The 23,842-nt window shown below is 39.4% G+C and overlaps 1 protein-coding gene and 1 long non-coding RNA gene across 3 annotated transcripts; one reads left to right on the forward strand and one right to left on the reverse strand.

Moving 5' to 3' along the window:
• The first annotated feature begins 10,133 nt into the window (after positions 1–10,133).
• On the forward strand, positions 10,134–12,694 carry LOC148365773 (uncharacterized). Its single transcript, XR_015850426.1, has 2 exons — positions 10,134–10,174; positions 12,002–12,694. It is a non-coding gene; the product is annotated as an uncharacterized LOC148365773 (long non-coding RNA).
• Positions 12,695–16,050: 3,356 nt separating this feature from the next.
• gpx8 (glutathione peroxidase 8 (putative)) lies at positions 16,051–19,017 on the reverse strand. 2 transcript variants are annotated; one of them, XM_088335095.1, is made up of 3 exons: positions 18,762–19,017; positions 18,354–18,489; positions 16,051–16,498 (listed from the first exon to the last, which is right to left on the reverse strand). In XM_088335095.1, exons 1-3 carry the CDS (start codon positions 18,966–18,968, stop codon positions 16,335–16,337), a joined length of 507 nt encoding a protein of 168 aa, XP_088191221.1. In that variant the 5' UTR covers positions 18,969–19,017; the 3' UTR covers positions 16,051–16,334. The 2 variants fall into 2 exon arrangements, with proteins under 2 accessions (XP_088191221.1, XP_088191220.1); XM_088335094.1 differs by having other exon boundaries at positions 18,354–18,615; positions 18,762–19,015.
• Positions 19,018–23,842: the final 4,825 nt, after the last annotated feature.

A 23,842-nucleotide genomic window follows, 5' to 3' on the forward strand; every position in this document is an offset into this window, starting at 1 on the left:
ATCTTTAACCTGATAATAACATAGCAACAACACAGTAATAACATGATAAGTTGTTATTTAAGAAATTGGGTGCCATTTGCGCTAACTAGTAACAAAAAGTAGCTATCAGCTTCAAAAAGCTTGATGACCCCTGGTCTAGTGGATAGGATCCAACCCTCTCCACACCATGATTTGGGTTTGACTCCCATTGTATTCCAAGTCTGAACAACAATCCATGTCCCCAGCGGGCTGGTGGTTAGGAGTTGGTGCTCTTACCATTGCTCTCCGGTTCGTGCCCAGTTGCTAACATTGTTATGTTATAGTAATCAAAGCATTTCTAATTTTGTCTGCATATAAGGCGTACCAGATTATAAGATGCACATTCAAATTTCTGGCCAACTTGGGGTTTTGGGTGCGCCATATAGTCCGGACGCTGAAGGATGTGTGGGTGGGCAAGTAATGTTAATGCTTAACTTGTAATCTCCCATGATATCAGTAAATGATTACTTGATGTCTTCCTCAGGTAGCTCGTAAGCTAATCAGTCAAAGGACACAATACTGCCGCACTGTGCTTGTTAGGATAGCGCTTCTGTTTACTGCAGGGGTTGTCAAAATCATTTGGGCTTGGGGGACATGTCAGGAAAATCATTCTCACGGCGGCCGGACTTGTAAATGAATAGCATAAAACGTATGCTTTGGCTGGAGGGATTTGGGTCTTTTCAGAGGCTCACAATTAAATAATGACTCAGGGATTTAAGATAATTGAGGGTTTTTCACTCAATATTATTTTCTTCACTAAGATTTAATCTATTGTTTTTTTTTGTTCCTGTCTCATTGTGATAGATCTGTTACCGCCCCAAAGCCAATCATAGTTTGTGAAAACACTGACATTTCCCAAGGTCCGCCAGCAGGCGCTGGCTATGCCAACCCAAAATCTGACCTCACCAACATCTTTATCGACACTGATGTTATGCCTCATGGCCTGCAGAGCTGATTGTGAAGGCCTCCAGGTATACTTCTGACCCGGGCAACTAATGACTGAACCGTGATTGGTCAAATGCTTAAATGTAAAAGAGAACCGGGAGAATCAATGAAATAAAGCTGACTGACAATTTGTAATTTTTAATAAGTATTGAGGGACAAAATATTATTGAAATTACATTATTAGGCTAGTTTGAGGGCTGGCAGAGGAGGCCTTTCAGGCCCTGAATACCCACAGCAGTTTAAACTGCTGGTTAGTATTTGACGCTCATTTTTCTCTTGTACTTTTCTCAGCATTGGCCATGAGTTTGACCCTTGAGATAAATGTTGTTGTAGCTTGCAGAGTGGACACCGAATGGGATTTTTTTTTTCCAAAGTGAGGGATTTAAGAAACGCCAAAGAACAATTTGTGTGTTATGTTTGCTTGTTTGAGGAATGAAACAAATGTGACCTGTTGAACTGTGTGCAGATAGAGGCATCCTTCTCTTTTGTCCCGCAGTCTTCTGCCTTGACTGTGTGGACTGAGAAAGACCGCGTTGTCATGATGCATCGGGATCCACATCCTTCTCTATATCCTTGTTTTTCAGAGTTTAACCTTTTGCACAAACAGTGGGCCAGCTTCACCACTCCATCTTATTTTACGTGGCCCAAAAAGGGGCGCCACAATTTAACAACCCATTGTTTAAGTAATTATTGATAAGTTTGTACTTTTTTAAATATTGGACACTTGCAAAGGAAATCAGCCAGAATGCAAGTTGGTTATTATAATTATTATGAATGGTTTGCATTATTGTCACTATCGGCCAATCGTGTTCCTGTTCTTTGATATCCACACTCTTAATGGCAGATGTGCTTTTGTAACTTAGATGATTTAATAAAAGGAAAGGGGACACAGGGGAGGGGTTTAGAACAGGTTGGAATCTCCTATCTGATGATTAGCTTCTCTACCTGTTCTCTTTGCAAGTTCAAAATAAATTGATGTACAGTATTCTCTTCTTTTATGGGTGTCGATAATAAACAAATGCACAAGTTTCATAATCCATACTGCAAGCTCTTGAAACTCTTTTTATTATTAGTTATTTGTTCATCACCATAGTTATTTTTTAAGCAATACATCCAAAATAAGCAATCCAGGACAACACATGAAAGTGACCCTTGTTAGATTAAAAAGGAGGAATAAAAGGAAATTGAGTCATCGGACTGTCATTTGGAACCAGCAACAATTTGTGTCATATTTGTTTGCTTTGTGAATTAAATCTATAACTTGCAAGCAAAACAAATTGTATGGTTGAAGTGAACTCAACTCATTTTACATACAAGGAATGATAATTTTATTTCCTACAGGTGCATACTTTTATTACATTATTGCATTAAATGTTATAGATAAAAGAAAAATAAAGACAAACACAAGAAAACACAAAATATAATTGTTGTTTAAGTTCGCATTTGAAATCATTTGACATGTTTCCGAAAAATGTCGTCAACTCAGATTAAAGCCTGGTTCAAAGTGACCAATAATTGGTCGTTTTTTTGTGTGGAACTTTATTAGACCAATAATGATGACTTAATTTTTTTTTCATTATCCATCCAATAAATATCAAGCTGATTACACATCCCTATTTACAATTTTAATTAAAACCCTCAAAGTTGTTTGGAACCGTTCTGGTGCAGATGTACAGTGGAAAAACAAAGATTAGTTTAGTAACATAGGTCTTTTATTCAGACAGGATTAAGTATACAGGAAGTCAGGTAGCAAGGCAACAATTGTGATCCAAGATGCAGGCAAGGGGTCGGTGCTTTAGTAAACCCAATCACCGAAAGTGACCGTCCATGAGTTCGTTAGGCAGCACTCGTGATCCGGAAGGTTAGGCAAGCATTCGGTAAACTGCAATATCAAAAGGGCTGGGACAAGAGTTTTTGGGATGTGCCAAGGAAGGCAACAAACTAGCACAGAACCATGGTAAATAGTGTTCAAATAGTTATGATGGAGAGTTATGATAGGAGGGAAGAGAGCTTTGAGGAGAAATATTGAACCTGGAAAAAATGACTAACTACAGTAAGGTTGAGAGAGAGAAAAGTGAGTGAGCGAGCAAGCGATACAAGAGAGGTGAGAGTGAGTCTACAGCTATAGATGCAGGAACGTGACAATTCCCAGAAACACATTCAAATAGTGACAAAAATGCAGTAAAAAGCCAGCAAATACATTGTTTCAAACATAAAATATGATAATAGTCATTGAAAGCCATGGTCCACCCACAAGAGTGGTTGGCTGGCTCTTCTTTGAAATGTGACTAACACTGATACTTTTTTAAACGTTATATTTAAGAATATTACTTGAACAGCTTTTTTCCATCATCGCAACATTGCTAAAATTTGCCATATGCTGTCTCAGTCGGATGCGGAGATCATAATTCATGCGTTTGTTACCTACCGTCTCTATTACTGTAATGCACTACTCTCCGGTCTCCCGAAGTCCAAAATCAAGAGCCTTCAGCTGGTACAAAATGCTGCAGCAAGGCTTTTAACTAAAACAAAAAAGTTTGATCACATTACCCCGGTTTTAGCTAACCTGCATTGGCTCCCTGTTAGCTTAAGATGTGTTTTTAAGGTTCTGTTGGTAGCTGGTAGTATACAAAATCGTACATGGACTTGCTCCCTCATATCTTTCAGATTAAGCCTTCGCTCTGAAAATGCTGGTCTACTAGTGATCCCTAGAGCCAAGAGATACGCAGGTTTGAAAGCGTTCTCCATTCGGGCCCCGGTGCTGTGGAACGCTCATCCCCATGAAATTTGATCTGCAACCTCAGTGGAAATGTTTAAATCTAAGCTTAAAACAAATTTATATTCTATGGCATATGAATAATCTATATTTTATGTTGACAATATCTGTTTATTATTTGTTATTGCAACATCCATTGCAGCCCGGTCATCCTGGAAGGGGGATTACCTCATGTGCAGTCCTTTCTCAAGGTTTCTTAATTTTCCTCATGTTGAGGTTTTTGAGTTTTTCCTTGCCCTCATGTAGGTTTTAGTTTTTAGTCTGTGGTTTGCAATAATCTGTGGTCTGTGCAGCCCTTTGAGACTCTTTGTGATTAAGGGCTATACAAATAAACATGGCTTGACTTGACTATTGTATTTGCGTGGTTATACTAACAGTGCACATAATAATATGAAAAGTTAGTGCAATCTTTTTTTCCCAAACTTTGAGTGAAATACAACTAAAAGGTATATAATTAAAAACGCTAACCACTCATCCGCCGTGCCGCCCGCCCCAAAACACAAGGTTCAAAATCTACAGCGAAGAGGTGACTCAGATGCAGAGTGGCAAGGAAAAAGCCCTATCTGAGACTGACTGCCAACAAAAGGAAGAGATTCGAACGGGGAACAGAAAACAAATATTGGACAACTAATTTTATCAATAAAAGTGTGACTTTTTCAAGTAAAATACCAAATTTTCTGGGTTTAAATAGCATACTTATCCAAGAAGTTTAGGTTATTTTTCCCGTTACTATTTTTTGCATTTAAGTATTTGGCTTCTTAAGATTATTTTAGTTAAAAAAACTGACCCAAGCTATTAAGTTTCCTTGCAAAGTTGTTATCCTCCATAATGCAAAATCTCATTAAGAATCTTTGGAAGAAGGGAAAAAAACAAGTGACCTTTGAACTCCCTCTCTGATAGCGTTACACGTAGGACGTAATGTGTCAACGTGCCACAGACAATGTCGGAAGTCGGGTCAAGCACCTGTTTAAACTTCCCCACCCAAGAGTGCGTATGCTTTAGGTTAACGAAGCGAGGGATGTGGATGCTCGGCTACACTAAGTCAACATTATGTCATTACACGGATGCGAGCCCTGTCGACGACGATACCTACGGAGTGATTGCTCAGCGTCACCAAGGCCTACTCACCAACATTACTAGACTAACGCTTTCTCCTCTTAAAAGTATTGACTCGGAACTAGTATCGTAGTACATGGCTGATTTATTGTAAAATCAAATTTGCGCGTCAATAAACTGCTTTAACGATAACATTAGATTTTCGTTTTGGTAAATTTGCCACTTCCAGTATTGGAGGTGGTGTCCACAACTTGAACTACTGCTACTCTCTGCCGCCATCTCCGGGGCTAATTCGTGATCGCTGCCTCAGTCAGCTCATTCCACAAGTACTAACAAACTCCCCCATTTTCATCGTTTGGGGGTTTTGATTGGCGATTAAACTGTATTTGAAACAGGCCTTTTCTTACTTTTACAATTTTCTGGCTACAGTAACACAAAAAATCAAGTGGGAACGTGCTTCAACCCCCCCCCCCCCTTTCCTGCTTCCTAATGTGTTGCAAGTCCCAAAAGAGCAATGCCAAAGATAAAAGCAGATAGGCGCAGTAAGACGAAATAAGGCTGCTTGAACTCAGTTGGGTGGTTAGCACAGGCACAGCTCTGAGGTCATCCAGCAACCCGCCCTCCTTTGTGGAGTTTGCTTGTTCTCCCCGTGCCTGCATGGGTTTCCTCTGGGGACTCCGGTTTCCTTCCATATTCCAAAAAACATGCATGTCAGGTTAATTGGCCGGTCCAAATTGTCCCTTGGTGTGAATGAGCAAATGAGTTGTCTTTATCGTGTGCCCTGCAAATGGCTGACAACCGGTTCAGGGTGTCCCCTGCCCACTGCCCGAGGACAGATGGGATGGGCTCCAGCACCCCCCGTGACCCTAGTGAGGATAAGCGGTGCAGATAACGGATGGACGGATGAACACAGTCGGGCATTGTTATCACATATGTGATAGAGAAAATATTGTACTTTCAACTTGTTGAGGACACCTCAAAGCACCCCACCTTTAATCAAGCACACATTGACTGTTTTTTCTAATATTCTGGGGAAAGATTGTGTTTTGTGTGTAAAAATTGAATGTGCGATAAATTGATTAAATGTAAAAAGGTTGGCATGTACTGTATGTGACAGCTTTTCCATATTAATGCCTGGAAGCAGAATTAAAAATTATTTACCCCCCAAAAATACAAGATTTTGTTATATTTAGTTTATGACATTATGTGGACAGAAATGACATTTTCTCAATGCAACTGTAATATTTATAACAATGAGTACATTCTGAATTGTTCTACATGAATTTGTACTTCTTGTTACGTTTTGGGGATGATACACATTTGTGGGAAAGGCAGGAAATAGAAACCGGAGTGCTCAAATCAAGGATGTTTTTTTTATCAACGAAACCATCATCAAAGTAGTAAACACTCAAGTGGGCACCAAGCAAATAACAAAGTGCCCAAACAAAAAACAAATCAGGAACCGGAAAATACAAGGTGCAACTAAAGAACCAAACACAAACAAACTGACGTGGTGGTGAAAATGAAAAATGGCAATGACCCAACCAAGAATGGTATCCAACCAGTCATATATATGACTAAGATGATGTGGGACAGATGAGTTGAAATTTGACACACCTATGCCCAGTCCCAAACTTGTTTGGGGCCCTCTGGTGGCAGGAGGCTTCCTAGATCCCAACACATACAATTTAACTATACATTTGGTTACTTTTATTAAAAAAAAAAAAAAAAGTTACATCAGGTCCTTTCAGGACATCCATCACGCTTATGGCCCTCTGTGAAAATGCGTTTAACACCTCTGCTCCGAACACACATTAAAAAAAAAACACATTAATATAAAAAGGATTAGGCTGGCATCCCCATTTACTAATACAGTGGTACCACACTTATGAATGTCTCTACATTCAAATGTTTCAGGTTACAAAGTACCTGAACAGGAAAATATTGCCCTAAGTTACATAGGCGTTTCAGGATACAAAGTGAAAAATACAGTACAATGCATGCTGCTATTAGCAGCCACTCCCAAAGTTTCATTAACGAAAACAAACTGGCTTTAAATCTGCCTTTCAACCTGTCGTGCTCCCAACATGCTCTTTGTGTCACTGTCACGGTTCAGAGTTCAGAGACTAGAAAGCCAAATTAAATACCATCCATTTTTTGTACTGCTTATCCTCAGTAGGGTCACGGGGGTGCTGGAGCCCATCCCGGCTATAGTCAGGCAGTGGGCAAGGGACACCCTGAACTTGTTGCCAACCAGTCACAGATGAAAATTAAATACATTTTAGTGAAATTCCTGGGCAGCACGGCGGTACAGTGGTTAGCGCGTGTGCGGCACAGTTCTGAGGTCATGAGATCAAACGTTCCTGTGTGGAGTTTGCATGTTCTCCCCGTGCTTGCGTGGGTTTCCTCCGGGTACTCCGGTTTCCTCCCGCATTCCAAAAACATGCATGTCACGTTAATGGGCCGGTCCAAATCGTCCCTAGGTGTGTATGAACGAGTGAGTTGTCTGTCTCTATGTGCCCTGCGACTGGCTGGCAACCAGTTCAGGGTGTCCCCTGTCCACTGCCCAAAGATAGCTAGGATGGGCTCCGGCACCCCCGCGACCCTACTGAGGATAAGCAGTGCAGATAATGGATAGATGGATGGATAGTGAAATTACGCAAAATCTTGGAATTTGTGGACAGAAAACACCCAGAAACAGCTTGGGCTATCGCTCATTATGATGACGTCTGCCTCCCGAAAACGTCATTGAATCACTTTTTCAAGAAAGGCTAAGCAAAAAACACTAATAAGGACCAGTGTTGATAAGCCGGGCTATAGCTACGTCCGCTTTGCGTATTTCTGAAGGATTGTCAAAATCAGACGTCATTTGGCACGTTTTTCAAGAAATGCTGGGCAAAAAGGTTAATGAATATGTTTATTACTTTATTACTTGTAAACCTTTTTTACATAATTTCTTCTCATTTTATATTTATTGTGCAGTAATCTCATTTTAAGATATATTTGACATGCTTTTGAGTTCTATCACAAAAAAATAATTACTTTTGTTGGGATTGGAAACGGATTAGCGCATTTACATATAAAATGAGTCAGTTCTTACAAAGTTTTCAGATTAAGATGCTACTGTCAGAAGAAATTAAATTTGTAAGTAGAGGTACCACTGTACTGATTCATTTTATGAGCCTATCCGTCTTTCCCGCGAGTTCACCAACAGGGAATTGAAAAAGTGAACTCTGAAATATCCAAGAGAAGTGGCAACCCCAGCCGGCCCGACTTCAAATCCGTTGTTGCACCTTACATCACCTACAGAGTTATTTTTTCTTAACACACAGGCGGCCATGCACGCATTTGCCGCACGTGGGGTCGTGGGCGCATATGGAAGTGGCAGGTGGCTGTGGCGCGCAACCGCTCGCGCCATTCAAGCCACTTGGCGCCACAGCCCCGCGTCCCCATAGCGCCCCATGTGCGCCCTTCGTGCCTGCAATCCGCTTCCGTTGGACAAAACCGCGTGGCCCAAACACATAGGCCCAAGGGGCGTTGGCAGAGGGGGGTGCCCACCCACAGATACGCTCACCACACCCAAAGAAATGTGGATGAAGGAAAAATGAAGCCAAAAAATGAAAATGGAAAAGCGAAGGAAAAAAAGTATATAAAAAAAGCGGAAATAGTATGTAAAATGATAGGAAAAAAATAAACGAAGGAGAAGAAAAGGGAAAAAATAGAAAATTAAAAAGCAGGAAAAAGGGAAAAAAGATTTTGGGGGTCCTCGTTCAGTATATTACAAATAACAATGTAATATTATGCACAAAAACATCCATCCATCCATCCATCCATGTTTTTTCAAATTATAAAAAAAAATATCTTTTATCCTACTAAATTATAGCAACATGTATTTGTTCACTCTCCAGTAAACTTTGAACCTTTTTATACTTATTTACTGTTTATACGTTCATACTATGTCATTTATATATTCAACAAACATATAGTAAAAAAAAAACAAGGAAAATTTCATATTGAACAATCACAAAAGGAAAAAACGTCTAGAAGGGGTCTGGCTGTCTATTGTCTTAAATAATTAACCGTGATGTAAGCTGAAGCTGGTTGTGCTGTTAATTATGTTCAACGTGCTGTGTTTAAAAAAATGGGCTGAATATTAATTGAGTAGGAGGAACGGGGGTGTGAGGGGCCGAGAGCATCTTCATGCCTGTCCAGCATTTTAAAAATCTATATATATTTATATTTATTTGTGTAGCATGAACATGATGAAACTAAGAAAAGGCCTGTTTCTAGAGTAGTCAAACACCAACCCAAACGCAATTTTATTGGAGCACATCTAAGAAATGCACGTACTTGCACACGCAACATAAAAAGCTTGACGAAGGCTGCAATGATGACACATATCATGGGATGGCAGTAGCAAGCAAAAACTCCAAAATCAGTACAGCTCTTTTAAAAAGAGTTATCGCGCACTTATTTTACATGCGAAATATTCCGTCCCTAGAATATTAAAAAAAAAACTAAAACAAAAAAAGGAGCTAGTTTAAAATAGAAAGTGGCACTCTATTACTAAAGCACATACCAGATGCCATCATTTGAGTGGTTTATTAACGGACAAATACTTAGTCTTGCTTCAAAATAAAGCAGCATTAGACTAAAATACTGGTCCTAAGTAAAAAACATATTTTTTAAATTAGAAAAAGCGGTAGATTTAAATAAAAATGCCTATACTTTTAATGTAAGGGGCGAAAGGCGGGGAGTCCAACGCTTAAAGCAGTAGTGATGTAAGTATGTATGTTAATGCAATACTTGCACGAATGCCCGGTTAATGGTTAGATTAGAAAGACCAACCATACACTTTCCTACAAACAAAAGAAACCCGGTGGGGGTGACGGCACGCAAACTTTAAAATGCAATCTAACTGGCCTTTAACTGCTTGTAATTGTTTTTTTAACAGCTGCGTCCATGTTACTCATGGAAACCAAGACGCGGAGGGAACTCAAGTGGGATTGAGCGCATTTACTTCAAAAAAAGTGAGGAGAAAGAGGGGGAGACAAAAAAAAGAGAAAAGAAAAGAAAAAAGCTGCCAATCACAGGAGAGCAACAAACGTTTCTTCCCGCTGCAGAGAGCGCCCCAACGGGCACTATTTAGTAGCAAGACGACATCGAGGAAAGAACAGTCATTTATTTGCACGCAAAGCTGGAAGAACAGAGAATCATTTCAAATGGGTGAGTTTGAAAAACGTTCAAATGTTTAACTATTTCAATGGAACAATGTCCAACATTGGAAGAGTTTAAAGTATATCAAGGGTCCGCTAATTTTCCGTTCCGCATTTGAGCAGGATAAAGACGCGAATAAAGACAAAGAACAATCCTCTCCAGGTAATATAATTCAAGCCTTTTCTTTTGCAGAGTTGGGCATTGTACAATGTCTGTGACATTTGATTGACAGCTGTCAGTTGCACTAGTTAACTGCTGCTGCAACCACAAACAGCTAATATCCCCCCTGGCATGTTTATTATTCGTTATTTCTCTTTATTTAGTTTTGTGCGTTAAAACAATAACACAACATTGCAGTAAATGCAATGAAATAAATAAATAAATAACTAAAAAGAGGCTGGGTAAAGCTGGAACAAACACACTATGGAGGACCAATCTTGGCAATAAATAAATGTAAAAATAAATATATACATGAGCATATATGCAATATAAATGAATGAACACAGAAATGACTGCCTTACTTATACAACAAATGCAGTTTAGCAATATATTTATGCTTTTTTTAAATCAATTTTTAATGAATTTTGTCCTGTATTTTGTCATCGTGTATTTTGTTTTTATCTCTTTTGTCGTTGTGTATTTTGTCGTGTATTGTCCGGCCATCAGTTCGTGCCCTCAAACTCAAGTGCTCTTGTATCATGCAGCAGAATCCGAAACGATCCAAAACACAACAGCAAGTCCACCTCTGGGTGGTTGAAATTAAAAAAGCAGGTTCTGTAATGGCCAAGTCAAAGTTCGGATTTAAATCCATTTGAGATGCTGTGGTGTGACCTTTAACAGGCAGTTAATGTTAGAAAACCTTCCAATATGACAGATTTTAATCAATTATTCAAAGAAGAGTTGGGCAAAATTCCTCCAAAGACTCATTCCCAACCTTCATATATTATTGTAAAGGCTGATTTCTGTTATCAATGCCAAATGTGGCCAAACGCGCTATTAGGTTCAGGGGGCAATTACTTATTCACATAAGCTTTGATTTTTTTTTTTGTGCTTTAAGAATACGAATCAATCTTTCACAACTGCATTTTGGATTTTTTGGGGCTGTCACTGTGTTATATAAGAAAATGAAACCCTTGTGAGTAATAAATATGCAAAAACACAGAAATCAGGAAGGCGGCAAATACTTTTTAACACCACTGTATTTATTTATACATGTATTTCTACATATGACACTCTGTGTTTAGAAGAGTTTTCTGTTTTAAGTTTAGCCTGGGATGCTAGTGGAAATGCAGAGTCATGCTATTTTGGAGGTATGGCTCATTCCTTAAAAACAGGACTAAGAACAGGACTGTGTTGTGGATCTAAACACTTTCCGAGATTGTGGCCGGTCGCCAGGCAGTGTCTTGTTAGCTGGTTTGTTGCCGTGTGCCAGCTTACCTGGGACTGCCCAACGACCGTCCACGCAACCTGCAAACACAACTGACTGTGAAAATATGGCAAGCAGCTATTGACTGAAGTGGTTTATAACAGCATTCGAGGGGGGAATCATTTGCTTTTAGAACTCTATTTAAAATCTTATGAAATGTAAATGTTCTTTTTCTGGATTTCGTCAAAAACCTTGTGAAAAGGCTGGGTTAAAAAAATGTTACTTGGAGTCTCTGTAGTTTGCATTCTTCTTTGTGCTTTCTAGCCCACTTTTTTAGTCACGCTATGCAATACAGCGACTTCTAGTGGTCAAATTCTGCACAGCGTCCCTTTAAAGGGAAATGAGTGAATATTTGTTTTCACAAAAATATGTTTAAAATCATCTGCAGATCAAGGGATTTTAGTGCACTGACATTCTAGAAAAATCAGATTTTACCAACAACAACAGACGAAATACAATAAATAAAATAAATAAAAACATAAATGTATAAAACATTAAGATAACCAAACCTAATCAACGTACCAGATAATTTTGCTAATTTTCTTCTGGTCTGCCAACGTCAGGGATGAGGTGGAGAAGGCCCACCAGCAACTCTACTTCCTGATGGTTCCCATGGGAACAACCTGGAACAGAAGCAGCTGATGTCCTTCTACAAAGCCACAGTGAAAAACATTTTGGCATACGGCATCACAATTGGGTATGCTGGGAGCACGGCAGCGGACAAGAAAACCGTAAAGAGTGTTCAACACAACCCAGAAAATCATTGGCTGCGCTCTGCCCAGTTTGGAGGACATTGCCGGTTTGCGATACCATGACAAAGCCAACAATATCATAGAGAACTCTTCACACACGCTGGGCACCACCTCTTTGCCTTCTGGTACGCGCTAGAGGTCCTTTAAAACAAGGACAAAGGCTCAGAGACAGTTTCTTCCCCGGGAGCATCACCACCTTCAACATGCACGCAAGACTGTGAAAAATATATTCTTACCAGTTATATTGAAAAAATGGGTTTGCTGTGAATGTAACTGCACTACTTTTCATTCTACTATTGTTACAATGCACTTTGATAGAGAAAGGAAATTGCACTCACATTTTCGGCCAGTCTTTACTATTTTGTAAATGTTTTGCCCAAATTATCTCTTTTCAGTCTTTATTATGTTTTAATCTGGTTTATCCTGAAATGCTATGTCTAATTTGTTTGCAAACAATTTTCACTACGCCGTTATCGATGACAATAAAGACTACCTTCTATTCTATTCATCTCATATTTATGCTCATTTTAAAGAATATTTTTATTGGGAAAAAACAATTTAGTAAAATATTAACTACAAAACGTAAAACAAACAAAATGATATGCTAGTTAGGAAACATGTCTTTTTTGCAGGATTGGCAGTGAAAGGAAGCGTTGCAGTAATTTTGTTTAAGCAGTTTGATTTTGAGACTTTGCTTCAGGATCTAGCTAAATTAACCCCTGGAGCTTCATGTTATCAGCTTCTACAATGGCGAGATATTAGAAAAAGCCCTCATTTTTAGATTTTGGGATGTGTAATTTATAACATTAGTACTGTAGTAGCATGTACGATCTAGTCACTCACATAGTGTCATGACTTTTTGGTAACAAATGATCTCCTACTGGCAATGGATTCTGGCGCTTCATCACTTTTGCTGCTGCTGGATCTTAGTGCTGCTTTTGACACAGTGCACCACAATTTCCTACTAGAACGGTTGGAAAAATGGATTGGTCTCTCAGGAACCGTCCTCTCGTGGTTCAGATCCTACCTCTCAGATAGGACGCACTGTGTTAAATATGGTGAAATGACATCTGAGCCCTTTAATGTTACCTGCGGTGTTCCGCAGGGTTCAGTGCTTGGCCCCCTTCTTTTCAGCATTTACATGCTTCCATTAGGTGATATTATTCGCAAGTACAATATCAGCTTCCACTGCTACGCAGACGACACTCAACTATATCTTCCGTTGGAGGAATCTCCCACACTAAACTGTGGGAATTTGGGGGCCTGCCTCATTGGGATAAAAGAGTGGATGTCACTCAATTTCTTGCGTCTTAACTCTGAAAAGACCGAAATGTTAGTCATTGGTCCATCTAAATGCCGTGACTTATTCTCAAAAACTGCTGTGAACATTGACAAATGTCACATCACACAGAGTGACTCAGTTAAAAATTTAGGTGTCATATTTGACCCTGATCTATCCTTTGAAATGCATGTAAAGAAAATTAGTAGAACCGCTTTCTTCCATCTTCGTAACATTGCTAAAATCCGTTCAATACTGTCTCAGTCGGATGCGGAAATTATAATTCATGCATTTGTTACCTCCCGTCTCGATTACTGTAATGCACTACTCTCTGGTCTCCCGAAGTCTAGAATCAAGTCTCTTCAGCTGGTACAAAATGCCTCAGCGAGGCTTTTAACTAGGACAAAAAAGTACGATCACATAACACCGATTTTGGCTAACCTGCATTGGCTCCCAGTTAGCCTTAGATGTGATTTCAAGGTTCTCTTAGTATTATACAAAATCATACATGGACTTGCTCCCTCTTATCTTTCAGATCTGATTTGCCCCTATGTCCCGGTCCGAAGCCTACGATCTGAGAGTGCCGGTCTTCTGGTGATCCCAAGAGCAAAGAAGTGTTCTGCTGGTTCGAGAGCGTTCTCCATCCGGGCACCGGTGCTGTGGAATGCTCTTCCCCCTGAGATCCGATCTGCAACCTCAGTGGAAATGTTTAAATCTAAACTTAAAACTCACTTCTACTCCATAGCATATGAATAACCTACTCTTCTTGTCGGCTGAAAAATAGTCTGTGTAATATAGTGTAATAATCTGTGAAGCCCTTTGAGACTCTTCGTGATTTAGGGCTATACAAATAAAAATGACTTGACTTGACTCAGAGATCCTTTACTGCTTGGATTGTTGGGGCATAACTGAGGACACAACTCTGGACAGCTCTCTCCACTGCCGACGGTCGTTGGCCCGAGTTCGGGTTGTGGCAAAATTGTCACTTCCTGGATGTTGTCAGTCCATTTCTTTTTCAGTCTTCCTCTCCTTCTGCCCCCTTGAAATGGACACTGATCTTGGCCAGTCCTGATGATATTGTTACATGACCATACCACTGCAGTTTTTATTTTCCCGCAGTTGAAAGCAGTTCTTCGTAGTGTCCACTGAGACCTCTGATGGTGTTGTGCAGTTTGGTTTGTCACATAGGCGTCGTAGTCTTGGACGTATTAATGAAAAAGAGTAATTCGTTCTCCCAGATTACAAAAGTAGTACGTTACTCTGAAAGCATCTACACACAGGAGTTACAATTTACTGTATGCATATGTCACATTGAGGCCAACCCTCTAAAACTACTTAAAATAGCCACATAAATGAAAACATGAACATCAACCAGTAGAAACGGTAAAGCTCTTATATTTCTTGGCTTGTGTAATTTTGAGAGCTTGCAAACAAACACAGCTGAGACACTCCATATCAATTTTGTGTCTTGACTTTAAACCACTCTGAGATTTATTTCTCCATTTCAAGATGTTTTTTTATTCTCCAGGCATGGTGTATAGCAAAAATAACTTGACAGATAGAAAATACCAAAATTCAGCACTCGTTTACTATATATTCTGTGGTCACGTTAACTCCATTTATTTAGGTATTACCTTATAAGCCACTCCCATCCACACGCGCTTTCTACCATTCGCTACCAATGACACACAACCAAAAAAATGCGCATATAAATTGACATTCTGATTTCAGTATTTTATTTTACAGTTGTGAATGTGGTTTAAACTTGAGTGTACAGTGCATCCGGAAAGTATTCACAGCTTAGTGTTCTATTTTTAATGAATTCAAAAAAAAGTTAAAAAAAAAAAAATTTCACATTGTCATAATGGAGGATTTTGTGTAGAATTTTGAGATAAGAGATTAAATTAATACAATTTGGAATGAGGCTGTAACATAACAAAATGTGGAAAAAGTGAAGCGCTGTGAATACTTTCCGGATGCACTGTATATGGTTTGGGGAATATAAGAATATCAGTAGGAAGTAATTTCGCATTCTCGTACACTGTGCTTGGGACGGTGCCACTGTAAGTGTAATTCAGTTGTATTTTGTAGGTACTTATAACTAAGCCCGAGCGTCTCATCTGTTGTTGCATTTTACAATGTAGTATTACTGGCAGATAGAAGCTTGTGGATGGAAAATTGTATATCACTTTGTGAGCGGAGGAGGAACTATTAAAATCATTCTGAATTATGGTATGCTTTTAAAAGTTAGCGGTGTGTTTCTTGACTTACGAAATTTTCTTAACGTGTTACAGAACTCGTTCTCAAGAAAAGTAATTGCGTTCCAGGAACATGTTTCTTTACATCAATTTCCTCCCAACACTGCTAGCACATGCCTAGATATTTTCTTAAGCAAAGCATCTTCATGCACTGGATTTTCTATTACAGCTTTGTGTGGGAGACCAGGTTTCACTAGCGTTGAGGAAGATGGAAGTAAACATCACTTGCAAGAGTCTGATGTTTGATTGCACTGCTATGTTCTTGTTAGCATATAAATTATTCTACATCAATATTGCTTTAAGGAACATACAAGTCACAATAATTGCATTCATGTTAAACTGTATTTTAATCAAGACATAAAAACAGTGGTTTGAAACTCATCCGTGGTGTAGAAAAATACATCATCAGCCCGCCTCCTCCAATGAAAAGGCTGCTTACGTGAACTCGCACATTTCATTAGATGCGAATGGCGGCTCAGCCCACTGTTTCGAGACATTGTGCAGACACGCTCAATTTGGCCAAATAGTTCAGTTCTTCAAGTCCTGGTTGTCAAACTCAGGACAAGATAAGGCTGTGAGTCCAATCTGTAAATCCAAATCCAAGCAATCAAAGCTCCGCACGCTTTTTGACAATGATCTCGCGTACCAGCGCCGCCACCTCTTGCCGAACGCTCTCCATGGATTCATCTGTTCGCCAGAAGCGCACTACTTTGCCTTCGGGGTTCACCAGAAACTTCCAGAAGTTCCATTTGGGAATTTTTTGGACAGAGTCTGAAAAATAAGTAGACATTGTATCCTTTAGCCTTTACTGGATTTTAGTTACTGCTGTACTAAAGGTTTTATAGTGGATCACAGTTATCCCTTGCTGTATCACGGTATAGCTACTTTGGGTTTTTCATCATTCATTCGTTGTGCAGCAGACAACCAAGAGCAAATGCGATTCCTGGGCGAAGGGGTGTGTGTGTGTATTGGGTGGGCCCGACAGTATGACTTTATTGTCATTATAAAAAAGTACGACGAAATTGGGAGGGCTACGCCTTGCAGTGTAAAAGAACAATTTAGAGAGCGGCTGGCTAGCTACACTTGTGTCTGGTAACCATGACTTCTGCAAGGTCTTTTTGATGATTAAAAACACAAGAGTCACAAATGTAGCGGTTTTCCATGTGTAGTAGCTTCAAGTAGTCTTTTTCATTTGGTAATGGATCCGGCGTTAAGAGTTGTTAGCTTAGCTGTTAGCTTTTCCTTCCGGTGTTGCCTCAGTCACAGTCTGATTTAATTAATGAATTTATTTTCAATGTAACGAGCCATTATTGCTACGAGCTGTGGCTTTTGTTTTGGTGGCCATTTATGCAAGGGCTGTCTGACTAACTGGCAGCTTACACCAGCCTATCAAAGTTGTGCACAAACGTCTTGCAAACTTTGCCTCGCCTGTATTGGCTGGTGTCATTAAAACCTGCTTCTGATTGGCCGGCACTGTTAAACCACGAAATGTGCAATTCTTGTTGGCCAAACACTCAATTATTCAAATAACAAACTGGACCTAGAAATCCTTAAAAAACCCTGGGTTTTGCAGTTACACTATCGCACTACATCACATTGCGATATCGATTCGATTTTGGTTAATCGTGCTGCCCTATACACAGGCGTTGCAATTGTGTGTGTGCGCGTGCGTGTTTTTTTTTTTTTTTTAAGAGACAATTGTATTGGTTGTTTTAAAAGGACGCTGTGTAATATTTGACCACTCGATGCTGCAGTATTGTGTAGTGCATGCAAAAAGAAGGGCTTGAAAGCATGAGGAAGAATAGAATCTACGGATACTCAAACTGACCAAACTCGGGTTTTAACCACTAGGACTTGTTTTTTCAGAGGGCCACATTAGTGCAATTGCTGCCAAAATCGCCTGACTTCATTCATAATTGTAACCAAATGTAATTTATTTGTATGTAAAATAAATGTAACTTATCCTTTGTGTAAAATAAATCTTAATTTATGAACTTTTTGAATCAATTGCATAGAAAATAGCTTTACATAAGAGCTAACTGAGCTACGAGTAATTCGAGTCACGGGACGTATTTCAAGCAAAAGCATTTCCCGACAAACGAGAGAAAAGCCAAGTAATGAGATTTTCCAGACATTAACATTAGAGACTAGGATTCAAAGTCATTTTTTTTTCATAATCTCATCAATGTATTTTAATGTTCAATGACTATTTGAATGTATTAATAGTAATCAGAAAGATGTGTTTTATAGCTATGTAGGGTTTACTTGGATGCAATTTTAGATACAAGCATGATCCGGGATTTAATTAATTTTGCATCAAGAGATATCACTGAATAACAAATTCTTCGTGGACATTTTTAGGATCGTGTCTTCTCAATTCCACTTATTGGCACATTTTGGGAAATGTGTTTTTGGTCAAAGCACTCCCATGACACGTTTTTCTTAGAGACTCTGACATATAAGCTCTCTCAGGCCACATAAAATGATGTTTGGCATGCTGGCCAGGAGTTTGACAAACGTGCATGAGTAGGTGTTAAGCAACACACACAGTCCCAATTCAAGTGAAGATGTACTCATGATTGTTTTAACCACAACATTTAAATAGGTTGCATCTACGTTCTCGTACCTGTGAGGAATTTAAAGGCAGGTTCAGCCTCAGAGCCTATTATTTTGATCTTTCCGAAGAAGGGAAAGGTGACACCGTAAGTTGACTTGGCAAACGCTTCGATGTAACCGCTGCTTCCTGTCTCTGTATCACCAAACTGTCCACAGGGAAAGGCGAGGACATTAAAGTGGGACGTGCCCAGATCCCTGTGGAGCTCCTGAAGAGAACCATAGGCTGCCTCAGTTTGCTCGCTATTGCTCGCCACGTTGACAACCAGCGAAGCCTGCGCGGAGTGACAGGTTTCAAAACAAACATTTGTTGAACACAGACACAAAACGTGAAAACAATCCACAAAATGAACAAATAATTTTCAACCGATTCATAATTTGCTCAAGTTCCCCTTTAAACCAGTTGGTGATGTGGACTTACTTTTCCTCGGTACTTCTCCAGAGACACAGTCTTCCCTTTGGCGTCTTTGACCTCAAAAGAATAAAAGTCTGCCTGATTTCGGGGTTTCAGTAGCTGCGTCTGGAGAAGGAGCAAGCAGCCTATGCCGACTGTCATACTAAAAAGAACCGTCAACTTTCTCACTTTAAGCCTGGAGGACTTTGCGGGATAGCCTCCTAAGGCCTCCATCTTGGAGGAGGGAAGAAGGGAGCCCAGTGGGAGGGAGGGAAGTGGTGAAGCTAGCAAGAATAAGGATACTAAGGATAACCGGAAATGCAAAAACGTGAGGATGTGTGGGCATCTTTCAAAATAAGACCACCTGCGTAACAAATTCGAAAGTCAATAATGTTTTTAAAAATGGTTTAAAAATAAATCATTTACTACAAAAACGGCGAAATGCTTCATCAGTTTGACGGAGTATGCTTACATAGCTAGCTGATGCGCCACTCTCGTATTTAAAACCTTAGATATAGTTTCCACATTATCAGTATTGTCACACGCCGCTGCCAGTCAATAGTGCGATCTGGCTCATCTCCTAAGGGCGGGATGACGCTTTACACCGACAAACAATAGCAACCAGAAGATAAAAGTGCTGTATCTGAGTCAGATCAGGAGGTAACCATGGTATACCATGGAAGTCAGTACTATCTTTTTCATGTGGAGGATCAAACCCCTACTCCAAGAAAACAGCCTGGAGAGGGATGGGCGCCACCATGCCGTACTTGCCCAAGACACTCTACAAGAAGTGGTGCTCCTACAACCCAGGTTGTTCAGGGATCCGTGAACTGGGATTTATAAATGATAGGCAGTGTATCTTTGTGCAAAAGCAACACTGCTGTGTTTCTTCAAAGGGACATTTATCATATTTGCCAACCTTTGACATTAAAAAGCGGTAGATGTTATTAGGGACTCTATCTTTACGCACAAAACACAATTGGCCTCCAGAATATTGTGCTTGTTTGAAACCAGAATTAGAAAACTTTTATCAAAACAAAATCTTATGCAATCGATGGAGAGGTTTATTCATGTACAAAGACTTAGTTTTGCTTGAAAATGAAACAGCCATGGACTTAAATATGAGTTTGAAGCAATTTTGACATAGACTGAGGAGACATGTCTCCACCGATGCCAGGACCAAACCTACGCTCTCGGACTCAAGTCAAGACATTTTGAGGTTGTTTAAATTTTGAAAAAGCGGTAAATTTCTTTTTTTAATTTGTAGGTATTTTAAGGGGAGAAAAGTGGTAATCTTACGGGTAAAGCAGTTGTGTTGGGAGATATGAGTTTATGGCACAATGCGACTGAAGAAACAAAAGAAAAACCCAAGTGAAATAACACATTGAAGGGAATAATCTATACTACTAATGAAATTTGATTGCAGGGTAATTCTGACTATTTATTAACCATCTGTCATCTCACTGATAAAATATATACAGGGAAATTAATAAATCGATTAATAAGTGATATATGGAGATTGAAAAGGAAAGCAAAACATTGGAAAAAAAGAGGTTGAAAAGGAGAGCGGAAATATGTCTCTTGCTCATAAAACTTGCTAAGCTACAGTACACGTGTGTTTTTATGTGAGTCTGATGTTAAATGTGGGGTGCATCGTTTGAGGTGTTTTTAAAAATGGTTGAAAGGTAAATATTTTATAAGATATTTTCTCTTTTGTTAACAATTCCCAAGTGAATTTAAAGAGCCTATGTGCTTTTTCCCCCCACCTTGCCTATTTGCTTTTAGCAAAGCTGATCATCAGGACCAAATAATTTTCCAGGGCACAGTCCAAGGGTGCAGGGACTGGTGCCAACTTTGCGACAACCGAACCCTGGCCAGGAAATGTAAGCAGTGGAGAGAGCCGTCCAGAGTTACGTCCTCATTGGTGCCCTGACGTACCATGCAGTTAAAGGATCCATGAACCGTCAACCTGTAACGTTCCTAATTGTATCAATTTGTGTATTTTAAACATACGTTGTGTGTCTCATCTCATCTCATCTTATTAGCTGCACCGCTTATCCTCAGTAGGGTCGCGGGGGTGCTGGAGCCCATCCCAGCAATCATCGGGCAGTGGGCAGGGGACACCCTGAACAGGTTGCAGCCAATCGCAGGACACACGGGGACAGACAACTCACTCGCTCATTCACACCTAGGGACAATTCTGACCGGCCAATTCACTTTGTGTGTATTTTTGGTAATTATTTAGATCAATATTAATTTTTTGAATGTATGAATTTTTGTTACCACTAGGAGGCACTAAATAATACACACAGTCCCTTTTGAGCTATTCCGAAACTGTGAGTATAGAATATATTGTTGTAACATTAATATTTGTCACTCACTATATTAAGTCATGATTATGTACTTTCTTGATTTATAACTTCTCAATTTATTTAGCGGTAAGGATGTAACTTCAGTTGCGTTTCAGTTCACGAGGAGATGTTTAAAATAGAACATTCCTGAGTATATCACCTTATGTAAAGTCCAGCTTTTGTCCATTGTGACAAAATACAATTGATGTTCCTCAATAAGTGTTGACCGGCCTGACAAAGATTTTCCCCAAAATGATGATGCGATCCTCAATTGGATAGTGCTCCATTAAAATGTTTGTTTAACTTGTACTGTAATAGATTTTAAATCAGCTTTTGGTCTTCCCTTCTTGTATTCGAGTGATGGTAAAAGTGAATTGGTCCAGCCATTGTCTGCTAACTCATTTACGCACCGAATAAACTCTTCAACAAAAAAATTGAAGGAACTGCTCATCCGTTTTCAACATTTATTTTGAAAACCTGCCATCTCCATATATCCGCAGCCAACGAAAACGCCGAGGATAAAAAACATTCCTCAACACTATATAGAAGCCTTTCACTGATTTCATATTTTTGGCACTAATCTAGATCTAAGATGTGCCGCCATGATGGCAATAAGGTAGTAGATGAATCAATATATTTGCACGGGAAATCGTGCTGTTTTGACCTATAACTGTTGTCTAAAAAATACAAAAACTCAAAACCCATGACATACAGTGTGCTTGCTATGGCATATGGAGAAAACAAGGCAGATCTTATTAGTGCTGATTGTACCAGTTGTTCCCCTCTTTAAGACTTCTTGACGACCTGAGGATTCTCTGTTAGATTTCAAATACCTGGGGTTTTCGCCATGCCTGCACAATACTGGGTGAAAGAATCTTTTATAGTAGGGGGCCTCTGCTTTTTCTGTATCACCAACCAGTTTGATGCCCAACAATATTTTCACGACTTGGCCCCAAATTGGGATCAAACATGATGACTAGGCACAAATATGTTACCAGCATGTGTGTAAACCTTTGGGGTGCAGTCTCTTCTCAAGGTTTCTTTATTTTGCGCATGTTGAGGTTTTCGAGTTTTTCCTTGCCTTCATGTAGGTTTTAGATCAGGGGATGGTGTAATAATAATCAATAATCTGTGGTCTGTGCAACCCTTTGAGACTCCTTATGATTAAGGGCTATACAAATAAACAGGACTTAATTTGAATTTGACCTGTGTGTATAGAACAATTTAACATATTTATGTAAGCATTTGACATGTATTTACGGAAGCATTAGACCAGTGTTTAGAGCATTCGAATATGGTTTATGGGTGAAGGTTAGTATTTACCTATGTTTATGGATCAAAAAACATTTCACTATACATATGAACATTTTATTTTAGTAATTGTGAAAGCCAATCCTGAATTACACCCAGACTGCGCCACATACATGTAAATGAGCAATTGGAACAACATCCAGTGGAACATTTGGGTACTTTTTTACAGGCTGGAATGTCTTCGGATTAACTTAACTCAATTGATAAGATGTAAAGTCAAGTCAAGTCACATTTATTTGTATAGCCCTTAATCACAAAATGTCTCAAAGGACTGCACAGGATTACAATAACACCATCCCCTGATCTTAAACCAACATGCGGGCAAGGAAAAACTCAAAACCTCAGCACGAGGAAAATTAGAAACCTTGACAAAGGGGCTCACAAGTGGTAACCCCCCTTCCAGGATGACCGGGGTGCAATAGATTTAGCAGTGGGTAACTATAGACAAAACATAGTGAACATCAATAAAAGAAAATAATAGGTAATGTGCTGAAATATGTCCAAGAAGTGCATTACAGCAACGACGCCTCTGGATAATATTATATGCCATACCACAAATAAGGATATTTCTATTATTTCAGGCCAATGTTCCATGAATGGAATGCCATGTCAAATCCAATCGAGCAGAACCACGTGGGTTGAATAAATGGTATACATTGAGGTTTTTGATTAGACGCATAATAACTTTTGGTGAAACCATGGCTTGGGGGTAAATATGTGCACCAGGGGTATAACTGCAGGAACAAAAACAGTTTACATTTCAGGTAGTGTGCTTACCTGACATTTAACGGTAATACATACCTGTCAACCTGTACGGTTTTGCCGTACTAAGTACGTTTTTTTATACATTTTAAGCCCAGTATGACGTACAAGGAAATCTGTATAGAAAGACGCAAATTTGTCAATGATGGGTACCATGCGGCATACACCGACCATCACGAAACGGCAAATCAATCAAATCAAAGGAGTTCACTGCGGAAGCCTCTATCTCGGTATCGTTTTTTTTTCGTTGCAAACGAAGCGAGCCTTTTGATGCTAGTGTGCGCATGCGTCTGCCGCCAGGGGATTTCCCATCATGCACTATTCTGAAAAAAAAGAAATTATATATATATATATATATATATATATATATATATATATATATATATATATATATATATATATATATGGTGTACGATTATTTTGTATTTTGTACGGGAAAATACGACAGTTTGTACGGGCATGGAGCCGTGGAGGTTGACAGGTATGGTAATAACAACAACATAAAAAATAACCCATTGTGCTCACTCGAATTTTTTTTTAGAGAACCACGAATCGGAAAAGGCAAATTATACCAGTACGCTAAACACCCATCTTAATGGCAGAAAATAATTGATTATAATTTTTTTTTTTTCAATTAGTCAGAGACCTTATGTTTGTGTTGGTTTTACGCAGGCAATTGCGTCA

Source organism: Urocampus carinirostris, chromosome 5 (assembly GCF_059441175.1).
Source record: "Urocampus carinirostris isolate Australia breed hairy pipefish chromosome 5, RoL_Ucar_1.0, whole genome shotgun sequence".
Lineage (NCBI taxonomy): Eukaryota > Metazoa > Chordata > Actinopteri > Syngnathiformes > Syngnathidae > Urocampus > Urocampus carinirostris.